The sequence below is a fragment of the Vanacampus margaritifer genome, chromosome 1 (assembly GCF_051991255.1).
Source record: "Vanacampus margaritifer isolate UIUO_Vmar chromosome 1, RoL_Vmar_1.0, whole genome shotgun sequence".
In the NCBI taxonomy this organism is placed as follows: domain Eukaryota; kingdom Metazoa; phylum Chordata; class Actinopteri; order Syngnathiformes; family Syngnathidae; genus Vanacampus; species Vanacampus margaritifer.
The window spans coordinates 14,966,678-14,980,798 of record NC_135432.1 but is presented as its reverse complement, the minus strand read 5'-3'; the positions used below and the strand labels follow the sequence as shown (position 1 = coordinate 14,980,798).

The window sequence follows — 14,121 nt, the reverse complement described above, 5'->3', positions numbered from 1 at the left end:
ATCTGTCTCTACATCTACTAATCCATCCATTATTGTCCTAAATCTCTGCTGTTCTGCTGCTATCTAACAAGCATTACTTTGAGATATAACCTCACTAAACCTAATGTAACATTACACACATTTCTTAAAGTCAACCTTAAACATTTCTTGACAATAATAAGTTATATGTGACCTCAATAGTCTAAACATGACATTCTGATTAGTATTACATTTTTTTAATATTAATTATGAAGCAAAATCCATACACTTTTATCAATCTCAGGGGGCGGCCATTTTGCCACTTGCAATGTTGCTCAGGCTCAGGCAACAACCAATCAGCGCTCACCTGTTTTCTGAAGCTGTACTGTGATTGGGTGTTACCTGAGACGGATGGATTTAGCTGCTTAACTCATATTCCACTAAAACAATATTAACCAGAATACCATATTTAGACTAGCGGGGCTGCATAGAACAAATTATTGTCAAAAGAATTTTGGGGGGTTGACTTCCCCTCTAACATTTAGACAATCCTTAATTACAAACCAATAAATGGCTTTGCGAAATGTTGCCCGTACCATGTGACTGACTCACATTCAAATTCAATTGTGTGATTGCTGTTGCAGACAATGTTGCTCTGGTAAGGAACTTGTCGACTGGCTGATGAGACAAAATGAAGGCCTCCAGTCAAGAAGCCAGGCAGTTGGAATGTGGCAGGTCCTGGTGGACGAAGGAATCTTGGATCACGGTAGGACATTGAAACATTTCAAAGACTTAAAGCTACTGAACGCAGAAAATTGAATTTCGAATCGCTACTGCCACATGTGGCCAAAAAATGTAACTGCATTTTCTCTTCTTCACATACACAATGCGCACAACATGATGTCACATCCGCAGACAGAGGGTGGGAAATTCAAACCCAATCCTATTTGAAAACTATTGGCCATAGACTTGCAGGAGTTCCCATTATGAACAGCTAAGTTGGTAAACTAATTGAAAAATGGTCAAATAAAAATGCTTTTGTAAAGATATTTTTGAGCAAATTGTTACAAAGTGCAGCTTTAAGTCTATTGAAAATGAAGAGAGCAATGAGGAAAAACGAATTTCAGCTCAGGTACCCCAAATAACCTTGACCAAATATCTACAAAATTTAGCGCTCTTGTTCAGAGAAATGAAAGTTTGAAGTTTTGAAGAAGTTGAAAGTACCATCAAATCATCAAAAAACGATCATTTACTGGTATTTCTTTTTAACATATTCAGCTAATGACATCTCGGGCAGTACTCAGACATGCTTGAGGAGCTTAAAATGTTGTGACTTGAGTGTTGCACGCACAAAATTCACCAAGTGAAGGATGCAGTAGCTACAGGAAAAGGCGTATTGTCTGCCTGGAAAACAAAAGGCCCAATCAAGCGAAAAACCCTCCATCATCCATTCAAGTGGGTCACTTGGAATACATTTGCACTTATTTTCATTCTGCAATGTCTTAAAAGCACTTTGTTTCGAGTGCTTAAACTGAAAACTTCATTTTAAGCACAAGGAACAATTGTTGTTACATATCCTGATATCATGTTAGTGTATATATATACAGTATATATATATATATATATATATATATATATATATATATATATGTTAGGGGTGTTAGAAAAAATCGATTCGGCAATATATCGCAATATTACAGCGCGCAATTCTCGAATCGAGTCGATATGCGGCCGAATCGATTTTTAAACATCATTTTTTTATGGGAATATTCAACAAAACGTCTTACTTAGGGTTAGGATTAACACATTAAGCATGGAAAAATGTTATATTAATGGAACATTAAACCATAATATTTTATTTCAGTGCTGTTCAAACATGAAACAGACTGCAACCTGTTTGTTTAATGCAGTGGCTCAGTTAGAAGCCTGAATTTTCAGATCAATAAATACATTTTCATACAAATCTTACAGTGTACATGTACAAGTTTACTGCTTAGTATTTTCTAAATTTGAGTTAAAAAAAAAATGGCAATAATCAATTTATAGATTCGCATTGGGATTAATCGGTATCGAATCGAATCGTGACCTTTGAATCGTGATACGAATCGAATCGTCAGGTACTAGGCAATTCACACCCTTTATATAAATATATATATACAGTATATCAGTTTAGCATTTTTATACTCATATGTACGGCAACGTGGCATTTAAAAGTCACACTATTTCCAGTGTTAACACTCACATAGCAACATGTCTTTCAAAGCATATAAGGAACATTTGTCATTAGTCATATAATGTTGTAAATATTGTACTGTACAAGCGCTAAGCTGAATTCCTAACGCCTAGCGCATATGCTAGCGATAAAGCAACTGAAAGTTGCAGTTATTTTAGATAATTGCAAAAAATAATAAGATGATACTCACTTGCATAAAGGAGAATTAGAACCTTCCAATGTTTACATAGGCCTCTTGAAAATCTCCCAAATAGTCCGTATGTTCATGCTTATGGTTGTATTTTTTTTCACCAAGGGAAAGCCTAATAAATTAGCCACATTTATTTTTTTGTGCCGTCTTTGTCTTTGCCACGCCAAGTGAAACATGAGGTGAACTTTCACGACAAGGACACGCAGTTCTACCGCTTCCTGGATTCTGAGTTTGGACTGAACCACCTAACTACGGACTCGGAGGACGAGCTGCAGGAAAGCCTGTCGCTGCTGTCTCAACTGGGCCCCGACGCGCTGCTCACAATGATCCTACGCAAATGGTCAGTGCGATGGCTCTTCAGCAACACGCCACCGTACACCGGCCAGTCACAACATTCACATTGCAAATCATGGGAGCCAACAGAACAGGTTGTTAGATGTTAAGTCCAGTTTCAGGAGGGTTGGGCCTGTGTTTGTTTTTCTAATAAAACACGCAAAACTCAATCGCATTGGATTTTGCAGGCCGTGTCAACTTCTCCAACTCTTTATCGGGTTCCTCAAAGCAGCTCTGAAAAACTGCAGTGTGGTAGGAGGTGTAGTTATTGTTAAGCTTGCTGTATTTTAAATGACGTGTCATTCATTTGACCTTATTTTAATGGACCATATAAGTGATTACACTTTATACAGTGGTGTGGCCAGGGCAAACATGTTAACCAACATTCAGTGATTTACTATAAGCGGTGAGGATTTTACAAACACAATCAATTGTGCATTCTTTTTTTTTTATTATTAATTTTTTATGTAGAATTATTGAAGTAGGAAAGTCTAGCCTCCATACACACCTTGGTACATTCACATGCACTTATATAAACATTTGACTTTCTTTAACGTGTTCCGTGACCACGCTCATAACTCAAAACAACAAAAATGTGCTATGTGTTTTTATAAGAAAAATAGCAGTATATAATATTGTAATTTATGAGAAAAAAAACAGAATGTAAAGAATAAACAATTTTTGCTTTAATTTAACTCATTTGCTTCCCAAAACGTATAAAAACGTTTTAATTAGTGCTGTGGTCCCAAATACGTATTTATACGTTTTATGTTTTTTTTATGCTAGAGCATACAGAAGGCTTTGATGCAGCCTCTGATCTGAAGAGAACGCTTGAAGCAATGGTAATTATTACAAAAAAAAGGCCAGCAGGTGGCAGCAGAGTATGAGAGATCAACCAGGGCCATGTTGCAAAAAGCTCTTTCCCCCACTGTTTTAAACAGATTTGTGAACAATGATGAAATTTAGCTATATTCTAATACTAATTGCTGCAAAACAGAAACAGATAGAATTTTTTTTTTCCCTAATGAAAGAAGAGACTCTAATATTTATTTTGGCAATAGAACACAATATTCTGTGGGCCTTGCAAAATCAGTCAAAATCAAGTAAAACAGCTGGGAGTGAAGGGGCTTGCTTCAGTGAAAATGGCTGGGAGTGAATGAGTTAATGGCCATTGAGCTGCTTATTCTGAGTTGACTACAGACATACTGTAGAAAAACACACAAAGAAGAGTTTCAAAATACAGTATTAGTCAGATCTCGCAAATTATATGTTGTTCCGTTTGTGTTCAAATAGCTGTTATTTAAAATTATAACACCCAAACGCCAATACTTTGTGTTTTTTTTGTTAGTTTTGGGTTTGTTGTTAGCATGAGGCTAAATGACTGTCGCAAGTCAAAGCTATGTGATTTTAACTCTTTGACTGCCAAAAACGTTAAATAACGTTTAGTAAAATCCTATGGAGGAGTGCCAAAGACGTTAAAAGACGTTTGTTTCAAAACAGAGGTGAAACTAACCATTTTCTATTGTTGATTACTGAAGAACGGAATAAGGTAGAAACAAACTTTTTTTCCTGATAAAAGATGAGAGTCCAATCTTTCATTTGGTAGTATGTGTGTTTCCATAGTCCAAACACATAATTTTCTGTGGACCTTGAAAGATCAGTCAAAATGCTTAAATCGGCTGGCACCCACGGCATCCCTTTTCTGAAAACGTCTGGCAGTCAAAGAGTTAAAGAAATCATTTTCATCGATTTATGTTTAGTTTTGGCAGTAAACTTCTTTTGGGAGTGGTGAAGAAGAATCATGTCAAGAATTCTTCACTATCTGCCAAACTGCTACTTGTTGTAAAGTGAGTTGAGCTCACTTCCACCATGTAGTGCTCTTATCTCAAATGTTTGCTCACAAGTCAAAGCAAAACAACCACAAAAAGATTTTTTCACCGATCTGATCGGCTGGATCAGGATTGGTCGATATTTAGCATTTCTTTAGCATGTCTTGATTTGCCTGATCGATCAATTACGCCATTGATCGACAAAATAAGACATTGCATCTTCTCATCAAATTGGTGATGACAATTGAATGATTGATCCGAGATGACCTCATGGTGTGTTTCATTTCCAATTCCAAAATGAATCCATTTAGAAAATGAGCTGCCGTATGCTTTCTTATATGCGTCTCTACGACTTGTGTTCAGTCCAAACCAGAGGAGTGCTGAGGACCTGGAGGTCATTTATGAGGAGCTTCTCCATCTCAAGGCCGCCGCTCATCTTTCCACCTCGGTCAGTCACTGTTACCGACCCATTATTCCAATAATTGTCGTTCCGATTTATTTTTTTAACCAATCCTTGCATTCCTCATGCAACAATTCCACATTTCACCCTTGTAAGATTTTCTATTAGAAGTAAACAAGCCAACGTTTCCTACTTTTATTTTCATTTCTTGAAGGAAACGTTTGTCTGCTGTGCCTTTAGGTGCGGAAAGAGCTGGCAGCTGTGTTGGTGTTTGAATCACATGCTAAGGCCGGTACTGTCTGTAAGTTGGCGTCATTGCGAAGACCCACTTTTCAGCACAACGCTATGTTTCGATAAAGCGTCTTTACAATCAGCCCTTGTATCATAATAATGAAAGATTGGGTCACGCATGTGTAGACATAAATGATTCATGCGTTTTGTCGATGTGATCTTGAAGCACGTTCACTCGGTGGTTTGTGTTGTTGAAAGTGTTCAGTCAGGGGGACAAAGGCACTTCCTGGTACATCATCTGGAAAGGCTCTGTGAATGTGATCACCCACGGGAAGGTAAACGGCATTTCTCATGTTGGCTTTGTAAGTTGTGCTAATGATAATGGCGGACTCTCGATTGCATTTTTTCAGTTTGTTGACGTTACATTTTCAATTTCTGCTAAAAAAGATATGAATGCTGTTCCATTGCAAAATTGATCTGAATGCATGCAGATTATTCAAAAGTTAATCAAATAATAAAATTCATGACTGGTAAACACAAACTACTAGAATCAGGAAACATCTATAAATAAATTTTGGCCGCAGGGGTTAAGGTGGGGTTTATAATCCAATTTTTCCGGTTCATTAAGATTGTAAATGGTTAATGCAGCTAGCTCTATTTCTATCCATATGAAAACAGCATTGACAATATAAGGTGTGTGAATTCAGGGTCTGGTGACGACCCTGCATGAGGGCGAAGATTTCGGGCAGCTGGCCTTGCTGAATGACGCTCCGCGCGCCGCCACGATAATCCTGAGGGAGGATAACTGTCACTTCTTGCGCGTGGACAAGCACGACTTCATCCGAATTCTCAAGGTCGGCTGACTGTATGCTCCACTGCAAACATGTTTTGTTGCCGTGCGGTCGTATTTATGCATTTCTCTGACTTCAGGATGTAGAGGCTAACACGGTGCGATTGGAGGAGCATGGGAAAACCGTGCTCGTGCTGGAGAAATGTGCCAACCCAGCCGAGCAGGGTGGAGCTGCAAACAAGTAATAGTAGTTTTGATATCAACTTTGTTGTTTCTTGATTAAGATGCAAGATTGTAGGTACAGTTCAGAAATCAGAAAAAATGTTTAGTGGTTGAAGGTTGTGTATGTTTGAAATATTTCTGTCTTGTGAGAAAACTTAAGACCATTGGGTCGACTTGATGTGAAAAAGTTACTTTACTGAAATACTTACTTAAATACTTACCCCAAATAAAAACGGTCAGTATTAAAATACTTCACGCTGCTGGATGGATTAAAAATTAAAAAAATAATTAAACACATTATTTAAAAAAAAATAATAATAATATATATATATATATATATATTTATTTATTGTCATTAATTAATCAGTTAATGCTTTAACTTTGACAGCACTAATATATATATATATATATATATATATATGTTAGGGGTGTTAGAAAAAATCTATTTGGCAATATATCGTGATATTACAGCGTGCAATTCTCGAATCGATTCAATATGCGGCCGAATCGATTTTTAAACATACATTTTTTATGGAAATATTCAACAAAACGTCTTACATTTACACATCTCCACACATTAAGCATGGAAGAATGTTATATTAATGGTACATTAAGCTTTAATATTTTTATTTCAATGCTGTTCAAACATGAAACCGACTGCAACCTGTTTGTTTAATGCAGTGGCTCAGTTATGAGCCTGAATTTTCAGATAAATAAATATTTTTTTTATACAAATCTTACAGTGTACATGTACAAGTGTACTGATTAGTATTTTCTAAATTTGAGTAAAAAAAATAAATCTCAAATTAATTTATAGACTCGTATCGGGATTAATCGGTATTGAATCGAATCGTGACCTATGAATCGTGATACGAATCGAATTGCCAGGTACTAGGCAATTCACACCCCTAATATATATATATATATATATATATATATATATATATATATATATATATATATATATATATATATATATATATATATATAAATTGTTAATATTATTTACTTAATTACCTAAAAACTGTGCATGTTTACTACAGTGTAAATGTCTTGTTCTGTGCAGGTACACGGTGATGTCAGGAGCTCCAGAGAAGATCCTGGAACACCTCCTGGAAACAGTCAAATTGGACTCCAACGGGAATGATTCAATCGGTGAGAGGTTGTCGAGCCTTTTTTCGTTTGTTAGATAAATTGTTCGCCACCTGAGTGTTATGCTTTTTTTTTCTGCCCGCTAGATTCGTGCGTGAGTGACTTCCTGCTCACCCACCGAGTCTTCATGCCCTCCAGTCAACTATGTCCTGCACTGCAGCATCAATATCCTGAAGTCATTGGTGTTCAAACCACTTCTATTTAATAATTCTAGAATATAAATACCGTAAAATCCGGACTGTAAACCACAAATCCCCCCAGCTTTAACTCCTGCACCTTAAACAGAAATGCTTGCTTGTTTTACCATCAAAGTGTTAACTGTTCACATCAGTGTGTTGCCCTCCAAATGAGAGGATCTACAGTAAGCAACTGATTATTTATCAACAAAAATGTTATTTTACTTTCAACATAGTTGTCACTTTTTTTAAAATTATGAGCCTAACATAAGTTAGCTAGTTTCTTGCTAACATTGGGAAATGCTACAAAAATTAGCTAACGAAAATTAGCATTGCTATTGCAGTCCTTCTATACCAACAATTGTCACTTTAGCATAAACATGGCAGTAATACTTACAATTACCTCATTCAGAAATACTTTCAGGCATTTATTCTTTCTGTTTTATGGAAACAATTACAACGTCGGAAGTTTCACTTTAGCTTTAGCGTAAACCTTCGCTATATCGTCATGATTCCGTTTTTGCAGTCTCACTATAGCGTAGATTTTATTTATGTGAGTGTCATTACTCTATTTTTATGTTATCAATTGTGCTTACTCCCTCTCAGAATACAATCTATGTGTATAAATGTGTTTGTAATGATTTAAAAGTGTGTGTTTAAAAGTTAGCTAGTTTCTTGCTAACATTGGGAAATGCTACAAAAATTTGCATTGCTATTGCAGTCCTTTTATACCAACAATTGTCACTTTAGCATAAACATGGCAGTAATACTTACAAATACTTCATTCAGAAATACTTTCAGGCATTTATTTTTTCTGTTTTATGGAAACAATTACGTCGGAAGTTTCATTTCAGCTTTAGAGTAAACCTTCGCTATATCGTCACGATTCCGTTTTTGCAGTCCCACTATAGCATAGATTTTATTTATGTGAGTGTCATTACTCTATTTTTGTGTTATCAATTGTGCTCTCAGAATACTATCGATGTGTATAAATGTGTTTGTAATGATTTAAAAGTGTGCGTTTAACGGTACGTGCCACACATGGAGATGAATTTAAATAGGTTATTTCTATGTCACGGATTTTCACATATTACGGGGGTGGACGGGCTGAAACTGAAGGTCCATTATTTTAATCCACTTTATTTTGACACCATCAATCGTCTTGTACCGCACTACTGACACTATCAGACTTAGGCGTACACAAACCAATGCTGATTACATGTAAGTAAATAAATAAATAAATAAATAAAGGAAACTGTTCAATTTAGTGGGTATTGCTTGCATACCAGTAAGTTACACTTGATTTTGACTTTATCAAGCATCTTTATTTTGTAAAATGGTGTTCCTTGACCGGCGACGCACCTACCAGGCAGAGCTCTCTGAAGGGTCCGAGCAGGAGAGGGCCACCTACATTCTCAACACTAAGCAGAAGGTGGTGAAGCTGGTTGGCCAGTGGGTGGCGCTCTATGGACTTCTGTTGAGAGAAGACCCCGTTGCCTTCACGTTTCTGGAGGTGAGGTGTGAGATTAGTTTTACATTTACAATTGCACAAGGTTCAATTCCAGTGAAGTTGAGGTGTGTAAAATGTAAAACAACACAATGATTTGCAAATCCTTTTCAGGTACGCGTCATGATTGAGGTTCATCATCACACTCATCAAACAAGACTGGGAAAGAATTCCACCCAAAGCTTTAACAATACATTAAATGTCCTCAGTTCCCAAACGTTTATTGGATGTTGTTAAAAGTAAAGGTGATTTAACAGAGTGATAAACATGCCCCTGGCCTAGTTTTTTGGGAACGTGTCGCTGGCATGAAATTCAAAATGAGTGAATATTTGCAAAAAACAATCAGTTTGTCAGTTTCGACATTAAATATCTTGTCTTTGTAGTGTATTCGATTGAATAGAGGTTGGAAAGGATTCGCAATTTCGTTACATTTTGCTTTTATTTGTATTTTGCACAATGTCCCGACTTCATTGGAATCAGGGTATGAAAACGTGTGTGTTTGTGTACAGTACATTGTTTGTATTCTCAAACAGAAGCTGAAGAAGGACATTGCAGCAAATTTTCGTTTGTATGGCATGCTGAAAGATCAATTCCGGGACAGAAGAAGAACAAAAGTGTACGTGTATTTATGACCTTAAAACATCTTATAACTCCTCAAGACTTGAACTCCAGCTAACGCAGTGTATTGTCATCTTCACCAGGTTGGAGAATGGATACCACTCGTTGGGCAGGGTACGAGCCATAATTCTTTTGTCTATCAAGCCGGTGACACAGTCTATTTTTTTTTTTTTTTTCGATAGGATGTGCCCGTTTTTGCCAACATCCTCATTGTGCTTTCGGCTCCATCCTGTCGCCTTCGTCAAGCTGACATTAAATGTTTATTTTTCCAGGCTTGGTTAGTTGCAGTGCATTTCTCGTGTGGATTCCAGTTTGTACATTCCTGCTTTGCCTTTTCTGAAATTTGTTTTAAATCAGGCTACCTCTCTTATGCTGCTAGGTCAGATCCTAATGTTTGAAAAGGGCGGCAGGAAAAGCTAAATTTCGCATTAGCCTTGCTATATGAAGTTTAGCTAAGCAATGTTGCTAACAGCAGTCATTAACTATTTGACTGCCAAACATTATCCAAAAAACAACCCCGATAATTGCAGCCGATTATGAGTATTTTAACTTATCTTTCAAGGCAAACAGAATATTGTGTGTTTTGACCATGGTGGGTACCAAATGAAAAATCGCGTTCCATTCTTTCATTAGAAAAAAAAGGTATGTTTAGTACCTTAGTCCGTAATCATCATTTGAAAATACCAGTAGGTAATTTGAGTGACATTGAGCGAAAATTTAAAAGATAAGGAGAAAACGAGCTTTTTGTGAAAAGATACATTTTCTGCACAACAGTGACTTTGACACTAATATTTTTTGTTTAGTGATGCTCTGTGAATTAGATGTGACAAAGGCTTTGAACATTCACGTAATCCTTGAAAACGTTCTATTTCATCAGATTTGTCATGTTTCATTGTAATTCCATACACCGGGAGCCCATTGAAAAGAGATACAATGCTGCCATCTGCTGGCCATAGTTAGTGGCTGTTTTGGGATTTTACAACCCTAATGAGAAGGCAGTGCTGCACAAGACGTTGTACTGCTCATTGAGAAAAAAACAAAACGTAGTTGACTTCAATTGACGTTATTGGCGGCATTCATTTGGATTTTAGCATACGTCATTAAACGTCATTAAACGTTTTTGGCGGTCAAAGAGTTAAAGAAGTCTTTGTACTGTAATACGTTCTCCTCTCAAAAGGTTCTGTCTTAAGTTAATTATTTCATTTTTCTTTCAACTCTAACTCCCACGGCTCAAACTGTCCATTAGCATTACTGTACTTTTTGACAGACGACTAAAATGTCAGACCCAAAGTTTCAGGGTAGCTGTATTCACCTCGGGGCGCAAGAGAGGTACCCCCCAATATGGTCCAATATCTTGTATTGAAGAGTATATGTATATGAGTATATGTCACCAAAACATAAATAAAATAAAACAGTAATATAATAATGTTGGTCACAATAACTCTTGATAAGACATTTTCTTACCGTTTCATCTAAGGTAAAATGTCAGGTATAAATCATTTATTACTGAGTAATATATTTAGAAATACTGAAGCCAAAATGCAAAACAGTGATACAAATGTGTTGATTCCCTGCTGTTGCTATATTGCTCAAACAGAACTACTCATTTGACTGGTTCCCTCATAGTGAAGAGCCTGTTGGACGGATACAGCCAATCAAAGCGCAGGATAAAGGTCGGCTGCCAAAACATTCTCATCTAATCAGACAGATTCCGTTTTTGCAAAGCCAAACTGGGCTTACTTTGTTTGGCCTCCACTGTGGAAAAGTTGCGCTAACGTTGTGCTCTGCTACGCAGTGTTGTACCAGATTTACACAGCAGACCACCAAGCACTCACGCTGATGCTGCCGGTCAACGCATCCGTCCAGGAAGTGATGCTGTCGCTGGTCAAACCTGGAGGAGATCACGTGCTGGTCAAGATGAATTCAGCAGGAGGTGGCAATCACAAATCACAACAAAATTGCTGCTTTTCTTTCTATGCTAACATTTGACACCCTGACAGAAAGAGCCGAGTTGAAATTGGATGCCACCGCCGTGTTCACCGCGCTGGGACTCAACGAGAGACTCTTCATTTGCACCAGCGGCCAAGTGGGAAAACTGGTGAGGATACTTTGAATGTGGTTCTAATGCAAAGTTGATTGTGGGAGCATTCCCACATGTGTTATTGTGATTTTCACTCTCCACACTTTGTTGCCATGTAACGACTCCCACATACTTCCGATTTACACTGTTCAAATGTCAACTTCCTTCAAAAATTTACGCCTCCCGGGGTATGTATCGTCTGATTCCACATTACTTACAGTATTCGTACAATTTAACGTTAACTCATTCACTGCCATTGACGTCTATAGACGTCAAAAATTCATTTGAACTATTTCTATTAGTTTAATATTTTTTTTTCACTTTTGTCAACAAGAGTATGAATAGATAGGAAAAAATGATTGTACATTTAGACCAGATATAAAATTTGTGATTAATCATGAGTTAACTATCGAATTAACAAATTTTAAATAATCTTTTCTGTTTTGAAAAAATATATATATTTTTTTTTCTTTAGTATTTAGATTAAAAAAAAAAGAAAAGAAAAGATTATTAAAAATTAGGTCGTCAGGCGATTAATTTTTTTATTTTTTTTATTTAAAAAAATCATTTGATCTATTTCTATTAGTTTAAAAAAATCCACTTTTGTTAACAATATAAAAACCTAGAAAAAACATTTATTGTACATTTTGAACAGATATAAAATTTGTAATTAATCATGACTTAACTATGGAAGGCATGCGATTAATTACAATAAAAAAAATTATCACCTGATGTGATAAAAAAAGAAAGAAAAGATTATTAAAAATTAGGGGCGCCAGGCGATTAAATCCTTTAATTGTAATTAATTGCATGACTTCACTAGTTAACTCACGAATAATCCCAATTTTTTTATCTGTTCTAAATGTACAATAATTTTTTCCCTAGGTTTTTATACTCTTATTAACAAAAATGGAAAAAAAAGGTAAACTAATAGAAATAGTTCAAATGAATTTTTGACGTCTATAGCCGACAATGGCAGTGAATGAGTTAAATATCAACTTTTCCCCATTCATTTTCAATGGCACAGAAATTGTACCTTTTTCTAAGTATGACTTTCCACGCCCACTTCCATACATATAACTTACTGCTCCGTGGCACAGTTGGTAAAGTGCATTGTCCAGTAATCAGTAGGTCATCATTTAATAATTTCTCTCTCAATTTACGTCATAAGCATTCCACGTGCATTCAAATCGTAGCATTCAGCTTTCAGCATTCCCACACAATTTCTCCACAAATTGTACTGACACCCCTAATACGGTTCTACCACGCGGTCTGTCTTCACTCAGATGCCCCTGAAAGAGCAGCAGGGTCCCGAAGGAGGAAGTGCCAACGCCCTTGAGCACATGGGCTCCAAGGACATTGCCAGCGAACTCACCAACTACGACTGGGAACTGTTCACCGCCATGCATGAGGTCAGACATCAGTTTGCATGAATGTTTTTCATATCCAGTTAAAGCATTTTAAAGCAGCAGTGAGGTTATTGATGAGATTATTGATCACAGGTGGAAAGAATGTAAATATTGTATTGTTGCCTTAACTCATTCAATGCCATTGACGGCTATAGACGTCAAAAATTCATTTGAACTATTTGTATTAGTTTAAAAAGAATTCCACTTTGTTAACAGGAGTATGAAAACCTAGATTTTTTTTTAGAAATACAGATATAAAATGTGTGATTAATTCAAAAATGTAATAATCGTCAGGCGATTTAAAATTTTAATCGTAATTAATCGCATGACTTCACTAGATAACTCACAGTTAACAAATTTTATATCTGTTCTAATATGTATATAGGTTTTCATACTCTTGTTAACAAAAGTAGAACACATTTTAAACTAATATAAATAGTTCCAATGAATGTTTGACGTCTATAGTCGTCAATGGCAGTGAATGAGTTTTAATGATCACTTCCTGCTTGTCATGTGAATCTGACGTCACACATGATGTCGTCACCCGATATAATCTGATGATAATCCTCTACCTCTTGCTCCAGGCCGAACTTGTCCATTACGTATTTGGACGTCAAAAGTTTCCTGGCGGCGTGACGGCCAACCTGCAGCGTTTTGTGCGCCGCTTCAACGAGGTTCAGTACTGGGTGGTGAGCGAACTCTGCCTCTGCGAAGACCTGGTCAAACGAGCCATCCTGCTCAAGAAGTTCATCAAGGTCGCTGCAGTGTAAGAGTCTGGTTGGGAAAAATGACGTTTTTGAATTTGTTTACTTTGGGGTTACCATGGCAACGTGCAACTGACTTTGTGTCCTTTCAGATTAAAGGATCAAAAGAATCTCAATTCCTTCTTTGCCGTGATGTTCGGTTTGAGCAACAGCGCCGTGCACCGGCTTCACAAGACCTGGGAGGTGACATTTTATTTCATGTGTGACTTTGAGTGTGCGTCATGTCACC

The 14,121-nt window shown here is 36.8% G+C and overlaps 1 protein-coding gene and 1 long non-coding RNA gene across 2 annotated transcripts in view; one reads left to right on the top strand and one right to left on the bottom strand.

Annotated features, from left to right (window-relative positions):
• The window catches only part of rapgef3 (Rap guanine nucleotide exchange factor (GEF) 3), a 30,401-nt gene that overhangs the window by 13,094 nt on the left and 3,186 nt on the right, over positions 1-14,121 (top strand). The window contains exons 4-21 of the mRNA XM_077575851.1: positions 603-724; positions 2,550-2,721; positions 4,907-4,991; positions 5,184-5,244; positions 5,433-5,509; positions 5,882-6,028; positions 6,105-6,205; positions 7,253-7,341; positions 7,425-7,503; positions 8,877-9,027; positions 9,555-9,637; positions 9,723-9,753; positions 11,237-11,312; positions 11,435-11,572; positions 11,640-11,737; positions 13,006-13,131; positions 13,713-13,894; positions 13,985-14,075. Of these exons, the coding sequence (XP_077431977.1) occupies positions 603-724; positions 2,550-2,721; positions 4,907-4,991; positions 5,184-5,244; positions 5,433-5,509; positions 5,882-6,028; positions 6,105-6,205; positions 7,253-7,341; positions 7,425-7,503; positions 8,877-9,027; positions 9,555-9,637; positions 9,723-9,753; positions 11,237-11,312; positions 11,435-11,572; positions 11,640-11,737; positions 13,006-13,131; positions 13,713-13,894; positions 13,985-14,075 (1,909 nt within the window). The remainder of the gene's footprint in view (positions 1-602; positions 725-2,549; positions 2,722-4,906; positions 4,992-5,183; positions 5,245-5,432; positions 5,510-5,881; positions 6,029-6,104; positions 6,206-7,252; positions 7,342-7,424; positions 7,504-8,876; positions 9,028-9,554; positions 9,638-9,722; positions 9,754-11,236; positions 11,313-11,434; positions 11,573-11,639; positions 11,738-13,005; positions 13,132-13,712; positions 13,895-13,984; positions 14,076-14,121) is intronic.
• LOC144057877 (uncharacterized) lies at positions 50-13,995 on the bottom strand. The gene is made up of 4 exons (XR_013295338.1): positions 13,701-13,995; positions 11,380-11,530; positions 8,881-9,021; positions 50-696 (listed from the first exon to the last, which is right to left on the bottom strand). It is a non-coding gene; the product is annotated as an uncharacterized LOC144057877 (long non-coding RNA).